Genomic DNA, 24,388 nt, shown 5'->3' on the forward strand with positions numbered 1-24,388 from the left:
TAGCAGTCCATTCTTGCATAATCAATGCTTGCATTTTGCCAGAATTTGTTGGTTTTTGTTTGTCCACCCGTCTCTTGATGATTGACCACAAGTTCTCAATGGGATTAAGATCTGGGGAGTTTCCAGGCCATGGACCCAAAATCTCTATGTTTTGTTCCATGAGCCATTTAGTTATCACCTTTGCTTTATGGCAAGGTGCTCCATCATGCTGGAAAAGGCATTGTTGGGCGCCAAACTGCTCTTGGACGGTTGGGAGAAGTTGCTCTTGGAGGACATTCTGGTACCATTCTTTATTCATGGCTGTGTTTTTAGGCAAGACTGTGAGTGAGCCGATTCCCTTGGCTGAGAAGCAACCCCACACATGAATGGTTTCAGGATGCTTTACAGTTGGCATGAGACAAGACTGGTGGTAGCGCTCACCTCTTCTTCTCCGAATAAGCTGTTTTCCAGATGTCCCAAACAATCGAAAAGGGGATTCATCAGAGAAAATGACTTTGCCCCAGTCCTCAGCAGTCCACTCCCTGTACCTTTTGCAGAATATCAGTCGGTCCCTGATGTTTTTTCTGGAGAGAAGTGGCTTCTTTGCTGCCCTCCTTGAAACCAGCCCTTGCTCAAAGAGTCTCCGCCTCACAGTGCGTGCAGAAGCACTCACACCAGCCTGCTGCCATTCCTGAGCAAGCTCGGCACTGCTGGTAGTCCAATCCCGCAGTTGAAACAGTTTTAAGATACCGTCCTGGCGCTTGCTGGTCTTTCTTGGGCGCCCTGGAGCCTTTTTGACAACAATGGAAGCTCTCTCCTTGAAGTTCTTGATGATGCGATAGATTGTTGACTGAGGTGCAATCTTTGTAGCTGCGATACTCTTCCCTGTTAGGCCATTTTTGTGCAGTGCAATGATGGCTGCACGTGTTTCTTTAGATATAACCATGGTTAACTGAAGAGAAACAATGATACCAAGAACCAGCCTCCTTTTAAAGTGTCCAGTGATGTCATTCTTACTTAATCATGACTGATTGATCGCCAGCCCTGTCCTCATCAACACCCACACCTGTGTTAATGGATCAATCACTAAAACGATGTTAGCTGCTCCTTTTAAGGCAGGACTGCAATGATGTTGAAATGTGTTTTGGGGGTTAAAGTTCCTTTTCTGGGCAAATATTGACTTTGCAAGTACAGTAATTGCTGTTAAGCTGATCACTCTTTGACATTCAGTAGTATATGCAAATTGCCATTACAAAAAATGAAGCAGTAAACTTTGGAAAAATTACTATTTGTCTCATTCTCAATACTTTTGGCCATGACTGTACTCCACTTCAGGGTATTTACCTGAGGGACCCTTCGCACACTGTGTAACCCCTTATTACCTGAGGGGCATCTCACACTTTGTCACTCTTAATTACCAAGGGACCCCCTTCCCCACTGTCACCCCGTAATACTCTGAAGGCTCCCTTCCCCACTGTCACCCACTAATACTCTGTGGGACCCCTTCCCCACTGTGTCACCCCCCTAATGCTCTGTGGGACCCCTTCCCCACTGTGTCACCCCCCTAATGCTCTGTGGGACCCCTTCCCCACTGTGTCACCCCCCTAATGCTGTGTGGGACCCCTTCCCCACTGTGTCAGCCCCTAATGCTCTGTGGGCCCCCTTTCCCACTGTATCACCCCCTAATGCTCTGAGGGACCCCTTCCCCACTGTATCACCCCCTAATACTCTGTGGGCCCCCTTCCCCACTGTGTCACCCCCCTAATGCTCTGTGGGACCCCTTCCCCACTGTGTCACCCCCTAATGCTCTGTGGGCCCCCTTTCCCACTGTATCACCCCCTAATGCTCTGTGGGCCCCCTTCTCCACTGTGTCACCCCCCTTATGCTCTGTGGGCCCCCTTCCCCACTGTGTCACCCCCTATTAGCCTGGGGGCCTCCACCCCTAACTGCATGATACACTTACCATAATTAAATGACAGTGTTGAGGCTGGAGAACTAGTTATGAGAAATTTACTCACACTGACTCACTCCAGGTCTCCAGCAGGAAACCCTCTCTCTGCTTCTCCATCACAAAAACTTACTGGGCATGGTGCTTGACCAATCACAGCACAGCTCCTTGCAAGAGGACACACAAGCAAAACTAATGCTGATTGGCTGCACTGAATGTCTGCAAGCGATCAGTGTTATAAGCACCACTGTCCATCCTAGCTAAGCCTCAGACACACAACAGCTGATCGGAAGACAGCAGCGCTCCATCAGCAGAGTCAGCTGTGACGTACTGACCCTGTACCAGTAAGAGTGCACTGCTCTCTGAGGATAACCATCAGTATTGAAGCCAGCAGGCCATGTGAATGAGCTGCACTTCACATGTGCCTATGAGCAGTGTAACCGGGTACAGAATGAAACGCTCACCTCTCTCCTGTGGAGGAGATACAGGAGCAGATAGGCGCAGTCAATGTGAAATGCCATGGGTGGCTGGGTGGGTCCTGGATGGGCAGGCCCACCGGAGGATTCTCCGGTTATCCGGTGGGCCAGTCCGACCAGCTTACTGAGGCCTTATTGACATGTCCTTATCCATGATGGTATACATGTGTATCCATTTTTTCGCTGATTCATTCATTAGAATGGGAAAGTTTGATCCGTAAAAAAATAAACACATGAAACTATAGTGTGTCCATTTAATAATGGAAAGCACAGGTACAATAAAGACTGACATGTGAATAAGGCCTAAGGCTACGTTCCTATGCAGGATCTCCAGTGCAGACCTTCTGCATCGATATCCACAACGGCATTTACCGATACAGATATCATTGTGAAGAAGGAGCGAGGGAAGTGCACATTTCAGTCTTTGCATTGCAAAGAACTTTGCACCGGAGCATAAATTGACATTGTATGGATCTAAAACCTGCAGCTCCTGTCAATTTGCGATTTATTTTGCAGCATGAGATTTCTTAATATGTCTCTAATTTTGCTGGCACTGTAAAACCCAGCGCAAGCGAATACGCAGGAGAAATTCTGATGTGTTCACGCACCGCAGTGACTTGGCCTAAGGCTAAGTACACATGCAGCAGATACCCAAAAATCCTTTCCTTACTAGATTTGACTTGCTTGCAGTTTATAATCATTCTGTCTTTGCCATGAGGAAAATCTGGTCAATATGCAATGGTGGGCTTGTGTTTATTTCAAGTAGCCAATCAGAGCATAGAGAGCTGCAGTGTAAAGCATGAGGGAGGGATACAGCAGCATGCAATAATAATTATATTGGATATGTGTTTTGGCCTGCCCCAGACTTCCTGGGCACGATAGCATCATGACTTTTATCCATAATTGAGCAAAGACCAGACAGATCAGTTTTCTGTGAATCCTGATCGAGACTTCTAAAGGATCTTTCATTCTTCTGTACCGTTGATGGTAGGATTAAACTACTGAATTCTTGCTATCAAAATGCTGTAAAAATCTACAGTAACTGATCTAAGTAATGGATAGAAGTCAAAGCAGCCATTACCAATATAGAATGGAGAATCTTCCCTGGGGTAGGTTGTTACAACAGTTTTACATCTGTAATTGGGTTTCATCTGACGGTGCAGGTCCCTCACTAGGCATCTATACTTTACCTTAACCACACCATTAACTTTCTGATGGAGATTAAATGTTTCATTTATTTACATCCATACAGGTATGACATGCCAAAAGCGGATATTCAATTAGAGTTCATTTAGAGCCATACATTAGAGAACACTATTGGCTTCATAAACCACTAGTGGTAATCCTTTACACATATCTTCTCCGCAATCATAATTGGAGGGTAAGCTTTCTCCTTAGGACATGGCTCCACTATCACTATTTGGTCAGTATTCGGTCAGTATTTTTTCTCAGTCACTATTTAGTGGCACTATTTAGTGCCAGGATGGCATGTAGCTTTATGAAAGCCAGGAGCCCATTATGACATGTGTAATGTGTATTCCATTCTTGAATTCTTGCATGGTTTTGGCCTATGGCTGCAACCTGGCCCCAAGAAGGCACCCATTGTAGGGATAGGGACAAAGACTCCCCTTTGGAAGACATGTTGTTCATCAATAGACACCTTAAAACACACAACTATACTGCTTGTTGCAGATGCACCCCACACATTTTTAACCTGCATAAGTCCACCTATTTTCACACATTCTCCCCCCCCCCTTAATGTCCCACGCACCTGAAGATCAAACGAACAGTGTTCCCCCTGCTTCCCATTCTGTAGGCTCCCTACAGACTGAAGCTGGCTGCTGCAGCAGCGCCAGATAAAAGCCAGGAGCCCATTATGACACGTGCAAGGTCTGTTCCATTCTTGCATTATTGCATTGTCCCATTGTTAGGGGGCAATGGAACAATAGGATAATGAATTAATGCAAGAATGGAAGAACGGAACAGACATTGCACGTGTCATAATAAGCTCCTGGCTTTTATCTAGCTGTGCTCCAACATCCAGCTTCAGTCTGTAGGGAGCCTGCAGACTGGGAAGCAGGGGATCGCTGCTCGTCAATTCAATAATTAGCTATCCTCTCTACCCCCCCACCCCCCGGTCTTGACACTCAGAACTTGAGTCTCAAATCACGAAAAAATAGATTTCAAAACTCCTCTCGATTTCAAATTCCATCATTGTGTTATTTAGATATTTTTAATTTAAATATAGCTTATTTTTTTAAATTAACATATATGCAAATATATGCAAAATCATAAAAAAGATAACATTTACACTCGTTTAAATACACCAAAATACACATAATGGTTACTTACAGTTACATTACAAAGTAAGACCACCTTGAATTGCAAAATAAATCAACATGTCCAAAAATTCCTCTCCCAATAGATCCCCTTTTTCAAACATGTCATGTGTACTAATTACATCATGAGACACCCGATATGACTCAAAGAACTTCCTACGAACTACTTTAAGACTTCGCAACACTGGCTTCTGATAGGGCACAAAATCATGTCTAAAAGTATCCCTAAGTCTTACATAAATTACCTGACTATTCAGGGTCACGTCATAGTACCCCCTGCGAGGATAGTCCATCACCGTCAGTATCTCTTCTTTCTTCAGATTGAAGAGACCAAACAGAAGTTCCTTCCCAAGATAGTCCAAATCCTTTTCCTCTCTTCTGGATTCCTCCACAATAAAGCGAAGGGCATTTCGGACACGCATGAATTGCGGTATCCCCTCCATCTTCTCCAAGATACGCCAAAAAAACGCTTTCCAAAGACCTTCAGCACCAATAAAGTGCCAGGTAGTTGATCGCTCCTCGTTGCCCAGGGACTAAGCCGACTCCCCAAAAGCAGCAGGGGGGTGAAGCTCCACCAGTAAGTAGAGTGATCCCCGCAGGCCAAGAAGCCGGCTACCCCAGGCACCTCTCAGCCAAGACCAAGGCAGCAACCGCTAGATCACTGCACTTGATCTTAGCCAAAAGGCTGAGAAGCGATTACCTGAATTGGTTTTGGCCTATGGCTGCACCCTGGCCCCAAGAAGGCACCCATTGTAGGGATAGGGACAAAGACTCCCCTTAGGAAGACATGTTGTTCATCAATAAACACCTTAAAACACACAACTATACTGCTTGTTGCAGATGCACCCCAGACATTTTTAATCTGCATAAGCCCACCTATTTTCATACATTCCCCCCCCCCTTAATGTCCCACGCGCCTCAAGACTGGGTAAGGGGGTAGAGAGGATAACTAATTAATGAACAAACAAGCAGCGGTCCCCCTGCTTACCAGTCTGTAGGCTCCCTTCAGACTGAAGTTGGCTGCTGCAGCACCGCCAGATAAAAGCCAGGAGCCCATTATGACACGTGCAATGTCTGTTCCATTCTTGCATTATTCCATTGTCCCATTGTTAGAGGGCAATGGAACAATGGAATAATGCAAGAATGGAAGAATGGAACAGGCACTGCACATGTCATAATGGGCTCCTGGCTTTTATCTAGCTGTGCTGCAGCAGCCAGCTTCAGTCTGTAGGGAGTCTGCAGACTGGGTAGCAGGGGGACCGCTGGTCGTCTTTTCAATAATTAGCTATCCTCTCTAACCCCTCCCCCCCTTCCCGATCTTTAGGCGCTTGGGACATTAGAGGGGAGGAGAGAGGAGAATGTGTGGAAATTTGTGGACATATAGGGGACGTATCAGATGTTAAACCGTTAAGAAAAGATGCTACACTCGATCTTAGCCAAAAGGCCAGGAAGCGATTAACTGAATTGGTTTTGGCCTTTGGCTGCACCCTGGCCCCAAGAAGGCACCCATTGTAGGGATAGGGACAAAGACTCGCCTTAGGAAGGCATGTTGTTCACCAATAGATACCTTAAAACACACAACTATACTGCTTGTTGCAGATGCACCCCACACATTTTTTATCTGCATAAGTCTAACTATTTTCACACATTTCCCCCCCTTAATGTCCAACGCGCCTCAAGACCGGGAAGGGGGGGGTTAGAGCGGATAACTAATTATTGAACAAGCGAGCAGTGGTCTCCAGTCTGTAGGCTCCCTACAGACTGAAGCTGGCTGCTGCAGCACCGCCAGGTAAAAGCCAGGAGCCCATTATGATGGCTGCTGCAGTGTTTTTGGGAGCAGTGGCAAATCCAAACCACATTTCCTTTGTCTTTCCTGTGCTGTAGTGGCCTGGTACAGGAGCTTGGCCACCCCAAACCTGGCCAAGTATGTGCAATAATTACATTCCAGGCTGAGGAGTTAACTCTTAAGATCCCAGCTATCTCTCTTCAATTCATTGATTTCAATACAGCAGTAAGCTGCTCACTTCCCTACTCCACTTCTCAGCTCCTGACCAAGCTGCTGTTTTTTTCAGACCTGCAAAATCCCAGGCCACCGTCTTTCGCTTACATAGCAGTTCCCTAATCACTGCTCTCACTTTCCTGAGACTGTTCTTGTTTAATGGCCCTGTTATCTCTATAGGCAAAAAAAGAAAAACCTGGACCATTATATTAATTAAATTTATACTTTTCTGCTCAAGACCACAACAGTCCTAAACAATATAACAATATAATGTAGGTCAGTTCAGCTCCAAAACCACCAGTATGTTGATATTTATATAGAAAGTTGCCAAAGTCTGTATAATTTGGGGAAATTTGCTGTTAGTTTTGGGCATCAACCTACTTACAGATTCCTCTTTTAAAAACCCTGCATGCATCCTCTTATCAAAAAGGATTCTGTCACATCTCATAGAACTAAATAATGGAAATGTAAGAGTAGAGATTGCATGTCTCAGCCATCTAATACACCAGAGCCTCTTAGTTTTCATTTTTCACACTAGAGCACTGTCCGCTTGATGGATGCGCACATTATATATGTTTCTGCCATCAATATTAATCTCTATAAAGCACCAGCTCCATTTTGCTGCATGCAGCTCCAGGACATAAGCCCTGTGCTTGGTGAGTACTGCAAAGCCTATAAATCCAGGGGGAGGTCAAAATGACAACTAGAGAAAGGCTACATCACACCTAAGTGCAGAGCCGTGTTCTGTGTCTAATACTAGATCCCTCAATATGAGACCAGAGTCAAAAAGGGGCACAATAAGATACCCACCCCCAATATAGAGAGCACCCCAGAGAATACAGAAGAGACGAGCCTGTATATGAAGGCAATGGGCAGACACACAAGTCTTTAGACTAAGCAGAGCTCATGTTTCAGGTCGACCTTCAGCATTCTGTGAAAAAGACCCACACATACTGGGCAGCTGGCATGAGACAGGCACAGTGCCCAGTTGGCTCACTGTGACATCTTTAATATGACAGTAGTGTTAAGGGTGAGCAGCTTCAAAAGCAGAGCTGGGATTTGCATCTCGTCTTTCTTTAGTGCTCCTGACTGCAGACAGTGGATATCGATTTTAGGAGCCGGCACAATGTTGGGAAGCTTACAAACGAGGTCTGATTGATGTGAAGAAGAGACTGGGCTGAGAGAACAGCTACAGCAGCGTACATCTCTGCATGCTACATCCAAGAGAGGCCCCAATCTAATCAGGATTTGTCTTATGCAAAGTCACTAGAAGAACAGAGATGAGAATCACAACTTAAAATGCCACAAAAAATAAATTCTTGCAATATCCAAAGTTGCAGATCCGAGCATTAAAGGGGTTGTCCCTTTATTTAAATAGATGTGTTTGAGATGTGACTGAGTGGATGCTCATTGTAGACTGCACAGCTATTCTTTTCTCAACATGGCTAATATTAGAGAGATCGGACTTGCCCATCAGCCTCCACAATTGATAAACCACTTGCCTGAGAAAGCTGTGACCAACATCTTTAAGCAGCTAATGGTCAAATTGCCCCAAAACAGGCCAGTATTATCATACATCCAGACTTTTGAAGAACAGAGAGAGGGACAAATCATGCGGCGCGGCAAATTTTGGCCACAGCCCAATCCACGCCCATTTACCATTTCTTTCTACCCTTACCGGAGGAGATGTCAGAGGGGAGGTGGTAGTGAGAGAAATTCAGATGCCTGGGACTGCGGGGTGTAGGCCCAAATCCGGGACTGCTCTCTGTATCTGGGACAGTTGGGAGATGAGCAGATCGATTCACGGGTCTCTGGTCCAGCGTGCAGGCCAGTGGCACCTGGCGGCTGGATGGGAGACCCGCAAATCTCTTACCATCCGGCATCCCCTTTTTATTAGCCAGAACTGGCACGACATCGTCTGTGCGTCCTGCTCATCTCTAGTTGAGATCAAGACCAAATCTTTGCTGAATTGAGGCCATAGAGAATAGATCTATGCCCTTGGTAAAGCACACTTAACCACCTATTTTCTGCAAGAACAATGCACAATAGGGCAATACACCCTAGTTGAGACCTGTGGACTTTTAGTTCATTCATTTGTAAGTAGGTGACTGAATGCAACACACAGAAATCATGAGGCAGGAACAGTCAATGAATAATTTTAATTCTTTCAAATACATGGGAAAATAGTAGTTAAGGGATAGTTAATGATATCAAACAGTGCAAAACAGCAATAAACTGTGCAACAATACAATTATAATAATGGGGAAAGTCTCTCGAGAATTACACTAATATTCTTTGTACATGGGTGGTACGCCCCTTTCTGGGGGAGCTACCACATTAGCTCTTCCAGCAACAATGGCCCTAGTGGGGGTCACCGGGTTTTCCCTCTAGGCCGCAAGTCCTCCTGTCAAAGTCTATCAAAGAGCGTTGAGCCTCCTGCGCACCAACCAGCCCCCGCCCCACCTGTTGTCCTAACCCAGGCCAACCTCTGTACTGTACGTTATGGCTGGAAGTGACGGCCCTGCTCCCTCATGTCGCCTTAACCACAGGCCTTCTCCTCTGGTCGACGTCTACTTGCAGACCTTCATTGCTTGACCATTGGCAGGTGTCTCCTAGGCCTGGGGCAGAGAGGGCTGCGTTCCGACTCTCAACGCACGTCGTCTGGCCTCTGGGACTTGACTGGCGTGGGGCGAAGATTCTGTTCTTTACCGGCGCAGGTCGGATCTCTGGGTCTCACCGGGCATCATCTGGGTCTTGTCTGTCGATGACCAGCACCCTGCTGTTGCACGCTTTCCACTGCAGCTTGTCAAACTGGCCTCAGCATTGTCTCTGGTCCACGTCTCCATCGCTCCTCTCCTTGGCGCCAAATCCCCCTGCAATTTGGTACACAGGGCTATTATATCTAGCAACTCTGTCATGCAAGGCATCGGACCAGGTTCCGCACAAGAACTGACCCCCCTTGCAATTCTACTGGTGCCAATTGGTTCTACCTGATTTCGTCCAGCCAGCAGATGGCAGTCTTTCCTCACGAATGTCACATCACTCAGGTTCTCTTCAGGGGTGCCATGGCTTCCTCTTACACATTCACAGTTGTAGCAGCCAGAATTTTCTCATCTTTATGTAGCGTCACTATGCAACATCTGGCTTTTTTTTGTGTCCGTAAGGCAGTTTTCACAAGTTGAACAAATTTTGTGCTTTTTGTTTTCTGCAGGTGTCCATATCAAACTACGCAATAACATTCTTGCTGTATTTTTATGCCTTTTCCCTCTTATTTGATGCGTTTTTAATGCAGATGTAAAGCCATGTTTTAAGTGCTTTTTATAGTACAGAAAAGCTTTGATTCTACACAAAGTAACTGCAGTTCTTCACATGCGTGTTTATAGGCTCCATATAGGAGCCTCTAGAGCAGGGTTCCCCAACTCCAGTCCTCAAGGCCCACCAACAGGTCATGTTTTCAGGATTTCCTTAGTATTGCACAGGTGATGTAACTATTGCCTGTGCTGATGATGGAATTATCACCTGTGCAATACTAAGGAAATCCTGAAAACATGACCTGTTGGTGGGCCTTGAGGACTGGAGTTGGGGAACCCTGCTCTAGAGCATGGGAAGAGGAGGGAAAAAAAAAAAAAGCACCAAAACTGGACAGTTTAGCATCTTTAGATGCTCGGTGGATGCAGTTTTCATGAAATCACATCCATTTTTTTGGGACAGTTAAAGAAAGCAAAATTTGTGCAAAAAACAGCAGAAAAATGCCGCATTTGGGCCACATGTGGGCCTAAATGTCTTAGCAAAGTGGTTGTGATTACAATAAATCTCTGTCCTTGGTGCGTCTAAAGACACTGCTGAACTCTGCGATTTTGATGCTTTTTTTCTGCAAAGGCTTCTATGTGGAGCCTGAAAAAAATGCAAGGGGGAAAAAAAACCAACGCAGCATTATATTTATGGGTTTAATAGAGAAAAGATATCAATCATGCATTTTATGTCAACAAAATACCATAAATAATCTGATCGCTGTGTTGTGCGAGTCGTTACGATTACAGGGACACCAAATATGTCCATGTTATTTGTGGACTTAAGAGGTTTTGTTAAAAAAAAAAGTTAAAAATTGCTAGTTTTTCATTTTTTTGTAATTTTCTGGGAAAAATAATTTTTATTCTCCCTCTAGAAAGCAGAGACAAAAATACACTGCTTTGTATAATTTCAGTATAATCTGTTTGTGGAGTCAGAGCCTGCAATACAGATTAAGTACACAAAATTCTATCACCCAAGCCTGTGGCTCAGTAGCTTTAGCTCCTGCCTTTAATGTTGAAGGTTGTGAGTTCAAGATCTGGGAAGACTCACAAAAAGACAGGTTTTTGTAATTGCCATTTATTAGTTTTATAGGAAAAAAAAATCTGGACTTTATTCACCTCAGTGTCAAGTACAAAGAAATACACTGCTGTATACAATGTAAAATCTGCTTCTGGGTTCACTGCCTGCAATGCAGCACAAGATTAGGAGAATTTGGTACCTACATCATTGTGGTCTATGGCTTATAGCTAGAGCTGCTGCCTGTGAACATGGAGATGCAAGTTTGAGTGCTTGGGGAGACTGGACGGAGAAATTATTATATTGTAATTTAAGTGCAGAGATGTGCCCCCACCAGGAGGAGCTATACAGGAGTGATGAAGACATCAGGGGTCATAAGTAATAGAAACCACCCCCCTCCAGCACTGAGCCCTCAAATTGGGACAGTGCAGCTGAATCTGGGATGGTTGGGAGCTATGATTACTATAGTGGGATTTATTTTTTTTTATTTTTAAAATAATCTGTGTTTTACAGGGAGTGTATCATTACAGACACAGTAAAATCTAGGACTTCCAGTCTTAATCAGAAAGGTAGTCTAACCCTGGTGACAAATTTCTTCTCTTCCCTACAAGGGTATATAGCCAACTTGCTGCAGTTGGGGGAGAAACATGCCAAGTTTTTTTGGAGGGGGTGGGCTGCCGCAGGAAAAAGAATCTGAAAAGTGCTGAGAGAGTGTCACTTGAAAGACAAACTTTGTCTTTTCTACATCCTGGCATATGGTCATTTAATCGCTTCAGGTTTTCAAAAAAAAAAAAAACACTAAGCAGTTAAAAGTAGCAAGTGAACCATTCTGGCATTTTCCCACCATAATGCCACTCCATACTTTTACATTAGAAGTAAAAAAAAAAAAAAAAAAAAAAAAAAAGTTTAATAATTTAAGTCCTCAGAGCGCTGTGCAAACCCAGCTCCTGCATTCCTCAGTGACTACTAAATACAAAGAGTGCAGCGCACAAGCTGAAGACTATGCCTCTACCGCACAGAGCTGTACAAGATATAGGGCCCAATTTAAAGCTGTCAGGATGCTGGCATAAAAAGCTTTGAAAGGTCACTAGCATTTTAGAACTTTTACACCAGTTTCTGCCTGCTCCATCAAGATGGGTGTAGTTGGGATGGGACAAGTGGTTAACACTGCAGTTTGTCTAGTTCAAGGCAATCCTTACACCAGTCGATTACTGGCAACATGCATGCTTTCACCATACTCGTATGGGAGATCCATGAAAGATTTAGGCACAGATTTTCATGTCGGCCTTGATAAGCATGTGGTGGCGTCAGGCACTCCCAATTCATTAAGGAGGCACATACCCCTTAATGAATCAGCAGCACCTGACAAGTGGCATACAACTGGCCACAAAACTTACTCCAGAGACTTGAATTACACCAGCTGTGGTTTCCTGCCCCATCTATCTTTGTGAGCTGGGAGAAAGTGGTTTGAAAATGCCAAGTATTGGAAAAGTTTTGCAACTTTTTATGCCAGATTTCTGCCACAAAATCTAGGATGAATCGAGTACATAGAGAACAGATCTATGCACTTGGCAAAGCACACTTTACCACCCCATTTTCTGCATGAATGCTGCACAATAGGGCAATACACCCTACAAATACAAAATTTGATATGGATTTGCAGCTTCCTCCCTCATGAATGAGGCATGTGAGGTTTATGAAATCAGTGTTGGGCCCTTATATTGCATTATGGTTGTTCCAACCTGCAGTCAAGAGTTGGTCGTAACCTGCCCCAATATCAGCAATGTTGGACATTGAGGTTTGCATTTTGGCTTGTGAAATGCATCAAGAAGCTTGGTGGTTGTTCCCTTTTTTGGCAAATCAGTCAGCACTAAACTATGCAGTAGTTTACAATTTGATTTTATCGAATTAGCTGTAGGAGAGTTTCTCCCCCTTGCATTGTTTTGGGGTACATTGGATGCTTAAATTTCTCTTTTGAAGTTTGAGAATAAGAATTCTGCCATTGGCTGTCATTTACTTTATGGTTATAGATGCAGTGATAAATTTATAGATTTTTTTTTTTATATGTAAAAAGTTTTAGCAAGTCAATTGTGGCCCCACATTTAGACAGCATTTTTTGGGAGAGATTTTACAAATCTTAATTTGACTTCTTTCCTGTTAGAGGAAATTATGCAGCAGCACTTAACCACTCACATAAACCAATATTCCAAACCATTGCTTGTCATGTGTTAGGCCCTCGGCTAATCAGTCAGTGCCCTCCGATCGCAGTGAAGAACACCAACGGTTAGAGCTCCGCTTCTGTAAGAACACCTTCAGTGCACTGGTTACTATTGACTGCAGCAATACAGCATCATTCTGCCACCAAGTGTCAGGATACTGACTGCATCCACAAGGTCACAACTGGGGACAGATTTTCAGGTGGCTGAGAAGAGTTTAAAAAAAAAACGAAAAAAAAACAAAAAAACTAAATCTTAATTTCTGGGTTAAAAGCTAGTAGCTTTAGTTGTCTTCACTCATTGCAATCCAAATCTGGCACCGAGAGGTTTTAAATCACCTTCTATGATTTGTCAAGAGATCCAAATGCCAAGCATCAACCATTACTAACTTTTAATACACCCATGTAGGGTGCACCACTTTGGTAAGAGCACCAGGTTACTGTAAATACTTAACATGATCCATTGTTTCCATATCCACTGAAGGATCTCTCTAAAATGTGACAATGGTATGAACTCAGTTGCTAATGTTAAGGAGTTTCACGCCATGGACTTTTTTGCCTAAATGGCAGATGTTCACACTGTGGCTTCTTCAGGGAGCAGCAACTGCAGAATATAGTGACTTTGCATAGACAAGAGCACCACCTGGTGGTTAATCAAACAAAGTCACTAGCTGAAGACAAGCGATTTATTGTCTTTATAAAGGACAGTGTAAATTATGCAAAATTAAAAAAAAGGAGCATTTTTGCTAAAACTATGGAAAATAAAGTTGGGCTAAGAAACTTAATCAGTTTAAGTACAGCCATCTGTATGAACAAAAACATTTCCAATATCAAGATACTGTCCAACTTATTCATTACTACCTGGGCTATATTTTCCTTTAAGTTACACCCATAAAGTATCTATAGAATTCCTTCTTCTAATATTGTGACTTCAGTCATTCATAGAGACTGTGCAGGATATTTTCCCCCATGCCCTTGCTCTGTGCTGTCAGGCAGCCTTTTCGGCCCTGGCTCGGGCAGGAGGCAGGTAGAAGAGGCTGGTCAGGTTCACCTCTGGCTCAGCAGGGTCACGCAGCTGTCGCTCATTGAACAGGCCAGAAAGGTCACTCTCCAGCCGGGTCTTGCTCCGGAACCCAAGTTTAAGGTTAAAGAGGCGACTCAGATTTTGCTCCATGGCTGGCAATGGACGATGGGCTCTTCTCCGATGCCTTTTTGAGGGTTTTAAATTGAATTTAAGCTGAGGAAATAAGATTGAATAGTATGAAAAAATGAATAAATAAATCTCATAGTTAGCAGGGGTTAACTTCCTAGTAAATTTATGAGGCACGTCAGTGATTGGCAATCTGGCTCTTTGATTAGCTGGATCATCCACCAAGAAGAGCCAGCTCTTCTGAATGCTAAACATCCCATTTAAAAAGGTGTTCACCAGCAGGTGGATCAGTCATGAACCACCCATTATTAGTATTTCTAAAGTGAACAATGAACAGTTTGGAGGAGAATAAGTGCTCCACAGACGTTTGTTTTTAAGATTCATTTTTTGTATTGCCTGGCAAGTAGCAACTACTGTAATTTGGTTATGTACCCAGACATGTTATAAACTTGGCACTAGTCTGACACATTTGCTGAAAGTTGCCATAACTCAGGTTTTGTTTTTGTGCAGACTCAAACCTTAAGCTTTTTCCTTTCAGGATCATGCACGACTAGATGACGAAGCAAGCTTTCCTGCAGAAAATAAATCAAGTTTTAATTCCAGAGTTTATTTCACAGTGGCTGCTACCTTGTAACCCATCAGTAACTACATACCCTCATTGTGAAGGTGCGGGTACAGCCAGCATGGTAGCAGTGGTATGGCTGCAGACAAAGATGGATCTTTCTTACATGATGAGTGAGGTTGAAGACTGTGGTAAATGTCTGCTTACAGTCCTCTCGGGGGCAAGTATAGATGATACGTTTGATCACATGGGTTGATTTGTGTCTCCGAAGGGCACCCCTGTTTTTAAAGTGCTTATTACACTTGGCACACTTCAAATCCACTAGAAGACAGATTGCAAGAAAAGAAGTTAGTTGTGCACCAAAACAGCGATCTCTATCTCACCACCTCCTTCCAAAAACAGTAATATTACAGGCCAATGTTTGGTTTTCCATTTACTTCTATGGAGTCAAAATCCCAGACAACCCAATTACTGGCAGGGTTTGTGCTAAGCTAATACGTTACAACTAGTGTTGAGCAAGTATGTTTTGTTAACCCTTTCGCTGAGTATGCCCGGGCCGAGCTCTGAGTAGTTACAGTTGCTCGGTGATGTGGTTAAATCGCTCCGTGTGCATGATTTGCGACTGTTTGACAGTTTTACTACATGTGAGGAATGTCTATTTCTTACACATTCCTCACATGTAATAAAACTGTCAAACAGTTGAAAATCATGCACACGGAGCGATTTAACCTCATCACCGAGCAGCTATAAATACTCGGAGCTCGGCCCGAGCATACTCGGACAGAACATACTTGCTCAACTCTAGTTACAACCCTTAACACTCAAGGCTATGAAGTATGCATGCTGGTGGTCCAGATCCTTGGATGGTAAAAACAGCAAGACTTTTTTGCAGCTTTGGGTTAAGGGTTAGTTAACCTCCAGTGCAATCCTTGAAAACCACATGGACTACATGCCTTTACCAGTATTCAGAAGACAACTTTTCACCCACATGTACTCCTTATACAACACTTACACGGATGAGTCTTGCGGTGGTTCTGCAGAGCTGACCAGGTTGACGAGGTGGTTTGACATCCTTGGAAAGGGCATCTATATCCTGAGGATTTTCAATTACATGTTACTCTCTTCCAAACAAGACTTGATAGTGTGCCAATATTTGGTAGCTTACCACCATGGCGTCTGATGTGGCCTGCCACTTTGGCTTTAGAGTTAGATTTCCATTCACACCCGGGTTGGTCACAACTAGAATCCAAAAATACAGAACAGACAAGACATAGTGCCATTCCATATAGGTTCTTAGTTATGGAAAGGGGCATTGATCCAGGACTAATTTAGGCTAGGGCTACACAGGAACATGTCACTTGACAGCAATAGTTGGAAAAGCCACTCAAACCCTTTGTATGACTATTGTATAGCTGCCTATTGCAGTAAAACAAAAAAACAGCCAAGTTGCCACAAGTAACATCTCACTTGCATTGAAGTCTATAGCAAGTGAGATGCTTGCATGCAACAGAAAGCTTAACTCACTTGGAAACATTTGCGTCATTATAGGAAATTAGATGTGACGTCACAATGAAACACTGATTTCAGTGTCGTGCAACAAGGTTGTTTTGTAGTCTTAGCATTGAGGGATGACCAAATCCACAATAGACCATCTACTATATAATCAGCTTATCCCGTCTGTCCAGGAAATCCCGCGTTGCTGATTGGCTGCAGCCAGACCAATCAGCAACGCGGGATTTCAGAACAAGTTGCGAGATAGCAGGGCTGACTCCGCCCATGTGGTCATGCGACTCACCAACTGCCCATGACGTACTGAGCATGTTTTGTCAGTCAGTGTGTGATGTACTTCTGTCACGTTTAATGAATACGTTCTGTCAGTCACAGTGCGACATAGTTCAGTCACGTTTACTAAACACGGTCAGTCAGAGTGTGACGTACTTCTGTCACGTTTCATTCACCGTGGTACACGGAACAGGAGACCCCCGGCTGCAGCCGCAAATAGTCGTGATGTAAGCGGAAGCAAGAGCCGGCTGCAGCCGGGGGAATTACGTGCTGGCTGTGCGTGGTCAGCGATGTTGTCACAAGCAGTATTGACAACACGACGTAATTACAAAATTTATTAGGGGCCGGGGGGGGGGGGGGGGGGGTACATTGAGGGGTTAAAGTAGTGCACAACCCATTTAAACACTGCTTCGCTGATTAGTTGCGCCTGGTCAGCCGCATACATATTCTAGAATACCCAAAACGTTAGAATCGGGCCACCATCTATTTTAAAGTATTGGAACAGAATTAGAAAATTTCCAGTTTGCCTAGACCCTCAGCATAGGATTAGACCCACTGTAAAGTCAGGGGAGCAGAAAGTGCCTTCATAAACCTGTCTACATCAAGCAATGGTTTACAAAATGCCACCAGCTGATAGATTTAAGGGTTGGCATTTCATGAAGAATCCTCATGGCCTCAATATTTTCCTCTCAGACATGCAGTTTCAATAGGCCATCAGCAAGTACTCACCGAAACTTTGGTTCCACAGCATGTTCTGAGATGTGCTGTTTTAAGGCCTTTTTCTTTCTGAAGGTCTTCAAGCAGCCCGTCACTGAGCACTGGTGAGAAAAATATCACAGAACAGCATAAAACCAGCACCCCATAAACTGCATCTGGTGCAATATAAAAACCGACTGACTTGTGGTTGCTACAGCCAGTTTGCAGTGATCTTCAAGCAATTCAAAAAGCTTTTCAGATTGAATCTGGACTGGCAGTGAGCAGCACTCATGATTTGCCGTCATCACCAGGGTAAACCGAGGACAAGTATTTTCCCTGCAGGAGGTGGATTTGGTAGTATATGCCAGCCATCAAAATATTTCCATGCAGTATATATGGTACTCGAGCCACGCCATCAGAATTACTCAACTCTGGCTCTTATGAGGTCAGTGAAATGAAACACCAGCACTACTCTTCACATATCTAGAGTGATGTTTTATCAAGATTGAAGTCTAGATAGTCAGCACCAAAAGCCTACTCTGGCACTACTGCACCACTCACCTTCAGGGGGTCCGCTATCGCATGTTTATACTTCTGATGACGTTTCAAGGTCACTTTTGTCACAAAAGCCGCCCGGCAGTTGTCACAGCTGGAAATAGCCAAATACAGGTTTAGGTCTCATACAGAAATCTACAATAGCCGTGCTCCTCATAGATAGAACATGTACCCATTACAGTCTATGGACAGGTTCACATCTCCTTGCAGACCAACTACACACCAAAAAAAAACATGCAAGTAACTTCAATTAACGCTGAAGCATTTCTGCACCAAGTACTTATGAGAACTTAACCCAAGACATGCACTGTACAAGTGGTCTTACATGTACTTCTTCAGTCCGAGGTGTTTCTGCCAGTGCCTCTTCAGCTGGGTTTTATGGAAAAATGCTTTCTCACACCCGGTTTTATCACAACGCCATGATTTCTGGGCAAGGAAGAGTGAAAAATAAGAGATGTGTCCAAACATGTTAAGTGCTCAAATACCAACAATGCACCATATGTAATACCCTGGTCTATATGCTCTAATGGCTACTGGTTCTTCACAGTGCTCCCAAGAGGGCAGGATCTCCCACTAATACCTTGAACGACCAGACAGCAATTTACATTTATTGCAGAACATGTACAGTATGAAAGCAAACACGTTCAGGGCAAGCCTTAGAAAATACCCACATTCAGCATCCTTTTCAGAGTTCCAGGTTGTAACAAGTGAGAAAGGACATTAGGAGGAGGTATGAACTCCCCAACTACTGCATTTTACTGATCAAGTAGCATTCAGCCATTTTTAGGAGCTTTCCCCACAATCACAACTTGCATCCTTAAGGTGTATAAAGTTGCTAATTGTTGGGTCTAATCACTGGGACCCCAAAAATGTATTTATTTATTTATTTACTAAATAGGTGTAGAAATACTACAACATCAAAAGCTCACCAAATACTCATGGGAATTTAGCCTTATGCTTAGAGTTGGTTAACAGCTTGCATTACTTTAATATTAATGGATTAGAGACCCTTGTTCTCACAATAGGCAGAGACCCCCAGCAGAGGATGCTCATCACCTATCCAGGAAAATAAATAAGAATATTGATGAAGTGTTGCCACAATGACCATTTAGGATCACATGGTGGCCATAGTTCATGGACAAGTGAGGTTTACAACCCTCCACTTTTGCATCCATTTGCCCTAATGCAGTAGTAGGCTCTACAGATGCCACAATAAGTTAATAGGTTAGACTCTGGGTACAGTGCAGTGTGCGGGCAAAGCAAACAAGTCACAGATGTCACTCTAGTAATAAACAATGCCATCAGTCTGCTCTGTGCACTTTATACCAATTCACACCCCACACTCCTTCCCACCTCACCTGTCCACTGTGCTTGGCCACATGTTCTCTCAGCCTCAACAGCTTTCTAAACGTCGCCTTACACCCCTCAGATGGGCAAGCGAGGCGCGGCTTCTTCCCTGGGTTAGCAGCCACTTCCTTCTGCATTTCTGCTTGAACAGCCCCCCTAACAACTGTGATCCTGGATATTATAAGCCCTGCTCCTGCCCAGGTGATCCAATTTATACAAGCTGATGGCAGTCATCTCCTGATGAAGGAGGAGCTGCAGCGAAATCTGTCAGGTGCTACATAGCACAGGTTTAATAAGAATCATCCATGGTGTTCTAAGGAGACCACATACATGGCATACATATGCAGCCATGCTTTCCATTAAATGACAGATCTGTTCACACATGCGACCCAAACTCGTACGTCTCCATTTTGTTTTTATTTTTCGTAGGCTCATGAAAAGGCCTAGAGATTACAATGGGTTTACGTGCAAAAACAACGGATCGAGCATGTATGCCAAAATTTGATGTGTGAATGGGGCTAAGGCCTCATTCACATGTCTGTTTTTCACGTATGTGGTCTTTTTGTGCTGATAGAACATGTACACATTTTAATCTACGGTACTGTTCACATGTCCGTGGTGTTTTTGCATCCATTTAATGGAGACATGTCCTTTTTTTTTTACTCAAAGTCAAAAATCACCAATGCAAGTCTATTAAGGTCATGTGCACATGTTCAGTATTTGGGCAGTATTTTCCCTCAGTATTTGTAATCCAAAACCAGGAGTGGGTGATAAATACAGAAGTGGTGACGAGTTTCTATTGCACTTTTCCTCTGATTGTGCCTCTCCTGGTTTTGGCTTACACATACTGATGCAAAATACTGACCTAGTACTCAATGTGTGAACGTGGCCTTTCCACTACTTACATATTAAGGCCACGTGTAAATGTTCAGTATTTGGTCAGTATTTTACATCAGTATTTGTAAGCCAAAACCAGGAGTGGGTGATAAATACAGAAGTGGTGACGTGTTTCTATTATACTTTTCCTCTGATTGTTCCACTCCTGGTTTTGGCTTACAAATACTGAGGTAAAATCTCACAAAATACTCAACATGTGCACGTGTCCGTAAAAAAACTCTTTTTCTTTTCCTGGAGCGCCTTGAGGTTATGTGCCCACGGTGCAGAAATGAAGCAGAAAATTTCCGCTTCATTTCTGCATCTCCTTGCCCGGAAAAATGCGTGCGAAATTTGACACGCGTTTTGCACATGCGGAAGTGCCTTGCGTTTTCTAATGCATTGTAGAAGGAAATTCCACATGCGTAAACGCACAAATAATGGACATGCTGCGGAATTTTCCGCACATCAAAAACGCTGCGGCAAACTCCGCAGCATGGGCATTGAAATTGGGGACCATGGGGGACGGATTGCCAAGCATTTCCCAAGCGTTTACGCTGCAAAAATTCCGCAGCAAAAACGGTTGGAAAACGCATCGTAGGCACGGACCCTGTTGTTTTTTTCGGTTGTTTCCAGAGTCTTTTTCTGACGGTTTTGGCCGACAGCAGGGTTTCCTGGCATGTTTTCCCATCGTTTTTATGAAGTCTTTTTCACTGTCATTTTTTTCACTCCACTGAATAAGGCTTCATTCAGACATCCATGTCACACGTTCGTGTTGTATGTGTTTTTTTTCACGGATTCAACACATACCAATTATAATCTATGATGCTGTTCACACGCCTATGTTTTTCCCAGAATTTGTGTCCTAAAAAAACCCCACAGATATATGTCTGTTTTTTTCCGGCAGCACGGATGACAAGGACCAATACAAATCTATGGGTCTGTGAAAACACGTACAACATATGGATGGTATCAGTGTGCAGTCCATGTTTAACATAGCAAATTATAGGAGAAGCTTTGTCATTTCTTTTTTTTTTTTTTATCCCTCCATGAAAAACATTGATAACGCACTGATGGCAAAATCGGACACACTGACCAAACACTGATGACACCGGTACCATTTTTTCCACGTACATGTTTAAACACGGATGTGTGAATGAAGCCTAATGAAGAAATCGCTAGCAGGTTTTTTATCAAAAACTGTGGCAAAAAGCTAAAAAAAAAACATCCGGTCATCTTTCAGGCATCTTTTGAGCCTTCCCACTGTCTTCTATTGTAAAGTACATATCATCTTCCAAGCAGAAGACGACAAAAGAATGAACATTTCGCTTCTTTTAACCGCTTGGCCTTTTTAGAAACCTGAAGTGATTAAAAGACATTCAAAAGCCTCCACATGTGCAATGCTTTCAACTTTCCTCCTTACTCTCCAAATCACACCTCACCACCTGTAAACTTGACCCAATCCCGTCCCACCTCATCTCAAACCTTACCACTATCTTCATCCCAGCCCTAGCCCACCTCTTCAACTGGTGTCTTCCCCTCATGCTTCAAACATGCCTCAATCACACCCATCCTCATAAAGCCCTCCCTTGACCCATCCCTCGTGTCTAGCTATCGCCCCATATCACTTCTCCCCTATGCCTCAAAACTACTGGAACAACACGTCCATTCTGAACTGTCCTCCCACCTCTCCTCCTGCTCCCTCTTTGACCGCCTACAATCTGGTTTCCGACCGCACCATTCTACTGAAACTGCACTGACTAAAGTCACCAACGACCTACTAACTGCCAAATCTAAGCGACACTACTCTGTCCTCCTCCTCCTAGACCTGTCATCTGCCTTTGACACAGTGAACCATTCCCTCTTACTCCAGACTCTCTCATCTCTCGGCATCACAGACTTGGCCCTATCCTGGATCTCCTCATACCTAACAGACCGGACATTCAGTGTCTCCCACTCACAGACCACCTCCTCATCTCGCCCCCTATCTGTCGGTGTCCCCCAAGGTTCAGTTCTAGGACCCCTGCTCTTCTCCATCTACACCTTAGGCCTGGGACAGCTCATAGAGTCTCATGGCTTTCATTATCACCTCTATGCTGATGACACACAGATCTACCTCTCTGGACCCGATATCACCTCCTTACTAACCAAAATCCCACAATGTCTGTCCGCTATTTCATCCTTCTTCTCTGCCAGATTTCTAAAACTTAACATGGACAAAACAGAATTCATCATCTTTCCGCCATCTCATTCAACCCTCCCAACTGACCTATCTATTGTAGTGTCGGCGTCCCTGCCTCCTGTTAGGCAGGGACGCTGTTCCCCTCACCTCTCTGCTCCGTGCCCGGCGGCTTCCTCCCGCTCTGCTTGCAGCGCGCGCTCTCCCCCGGTCACTGTGCTTAGGGCGCGCGCGCGCACGCTCCCCCTCTCTTAAAGGGGCCGCGCGCACCGCCCTAAGGAGTCCCCGGCCAATGGCCGGAGGATCCCTCCATATATAAGGCACCTCCTCCAAAATGGAGGTGCCCGAGCAATGTTGTTGCACTGTTCACTACTCTGCTTCAGCCCTCAGGTCCCGTTTCCAGTTACCTGCCAGTTTCCTGCCAGTTTGCTGTCTGATTCCTGCCTGTTATCCACTTACCTGCTTGCTAGCCTGAGGTCCGACGGTCTGCCTTCCGACACCAGTCAGTCTGTCTATGGACCAGCTTGCCCGCTCACCTGGGAGCGCTCATCTGCTACCTGCCTGTTAGCCTACCTGGAGGCTCCGTCGTCACGTGCTGTGACCACCTGCCAGTCCAGAGACTCTTGCCCGCTCACCTGGGAGCGCTCATCTACTAGCCTACCTGGAGGCTCCACCGTCACGTGCTGTGACCACCTGCCTGTCCAGAGACTCTCGCCTGCTCACCTGGGAGCACACATCTTCTACTCGCCTGCTAGCCTACCTGGAGGCTCAGCCGTCACAGGTCGTACCTGCCCTTTACCCAGAGACTGCCCCGGTCACTTGCCGTGACCACCTGCCCGTTACCCAGAGACTGTCCCGGTCACTTGCCGTGACCACCTGCCCGTTATCCAGAGACTGTCCCGGTCACTTGCCATGACCTCCTGCCCGTTTACCCAGAGACTGTCCCGGTCACTTGCCGTGACCACCTGCCCGTTACCCAGAGACTGTCCCGGTCACTTGCCGTGACCTCCTGCCCGTTTACCCAGAGACTGCCCCGGTCACTTGTTGTGACTACCTGCCCATCTTCCCTGGGCGCCACCCGCTTCCTTACAAGGACCGCCCCCTTGTATAGTTGCTCAGAGGTTCTGCCTCCCAGACCCGTTACAGTTTGCTCGGGCCATGGAACCCGGTGGCACCCAAGCTCCCTTGCTCTCGGACCTTTGTCATGAACTGTCCCGACAGAGGTCCCAACAGGAGTCCATCCTGGGTCACCTGCGGAATGTCAATTCTCACCTGGACACTTTGACTGCTCCGCCAGCAACCACCGCTAGTGTCATGACTCGCAGCCCGGCTGCCCCGCTGTCCACCAATACCATGGTATCCTGCTCCGGAACCCGGCTTTCTGCACCTCCTCACTTCGGAGGCGACTCCGCTCAAGCTCGGGGCTTCATAAACCAGTGCACCCTGCACTTTGAACTCCTGTCCCACCAGTTTAATTCCGACCGGGCCAAGGTAGCCTTCATCATGTCCCATCTCACGGGGGAGGCACTGGCTTGGCTAAATCCTCTATGGGAGAGAGGAGATCCCCTGGTGTCCGACCTGCCAGCCTTTCTCACGGCTTTCCGGAAGGTCTTCGACGAACCCGGACGGAAGACCTCATCCGCCTCATCTGTGCTACGCCTCCGCCAAGGGAGTCTCACCGTGGGCCAATATGCCATACGGTTCCGTACCCTTGCTTCGGAGCTGGCCTGGGATAACGAAGCCCTGGTGTCCGTCTTCTGAGAGGGTCTGTCCGGCCGTATTAAAGATGAACTCGCCGGTCGGGACATTCCTACCACTCTCGACGACTTAATTACACTTGCCACCCGGATTGACATCCGGTTCCAGGAGCGCGCCAAGGAGGTCACCCGTGAGAGGAGGTTTCCACGTCTAGCCCCTACCTTCCAGAGACCCGTCACTCCCTCTGTTACTCCCCAGGCACACTCACCTGAGCCTATGCAG

General features: G+C 45.2%; 1 protein-coding gene and 1 pseudogene across 1 annotated transcript; both read right to left on the reverse strand.

Annotated features, from left to right (window-relative positions):
* Positions 1 to 6,099: 6,099 nt before the first annotated feature.
* Positions 6,100 to 6,198, reverse strand: LOC141150993 (U2 spliceosomal RNA; annotated as a pseudogene).
* An 8,054-nt stretch (positions 6,199 to 14,252) lies between these two features.
* On the reverse strand, positions 14,253 to 19,493 carry LOC141271514 (P43 5S RNA-binding protein-like). Its single transcript, XM_073681573.1, has 9 exons — positions 19,368 to 19,493; positions 18,335 to 18,435; positions 18,016 to 18,103; positions 17,488 to 17,576; positions 16,142 to 16,215; positions 15,989 to 16,069; positions 15,068 to 15,297; positions 14,933 to 14,986; positions 14,253 to 14,501 (listed from the first exon to the last, which is right to left on the reverse strand). Exons 1-9 carry the CDS (start codon positions 19,491 to 19,493, stop codon positions 14,253 to 14,255), a joined length of 1,092 nt encoding a protein of 363 aa, XP_073537674.1.
* Between the last annotated feature and the right edge of the window lie 4,895 nt (positions 19,494 to 24,388).

This window comes from Phyllobates terribilis, unplaced genomic scaffold, assembly GCF_046119375.1.
Source record: "Phyllobates terribilis strain yellow unplaced genomic scaffold, ASM4611937v1 Scaffold_5__5_contigs__length_657084704, whole genome shotgun sequence".
Lineage (NCBI taxonomy): Eukaryota > Metazoa > Chordata > Amphibia > Anura > Dendrobatidae > Phyllobates > Phyllobates terribilis.

What these genes read in the sequence shown, in the direction of transcription:
- LOC141271514 (XM_073681573.1), bottom strand. Translation starts at nt 19,493, where the DNA reads ATGCAGAAGGAAGTGGCTGCTAACCCAGGGAAGAAGCCGCGCCTCGCT. An exon ending in TGGCCAAGCACAGTGGACAG is followed by an intron (nt 18,436 to 19,367) that starts GTGAGGTGGGAA and finishes TTCCTTGCCCAG; the next exon opens with AAATCATGGCGTTGTGATAA. An exon ending in CCACATCAGACGCCATGGTG is followed by an intron (nt 16,070 to 16,141) that starts GTAAGCTACCAA and finishes GAAAATCCTCAG; the next exon opens with GATATAGATGCCCTTTCCAA.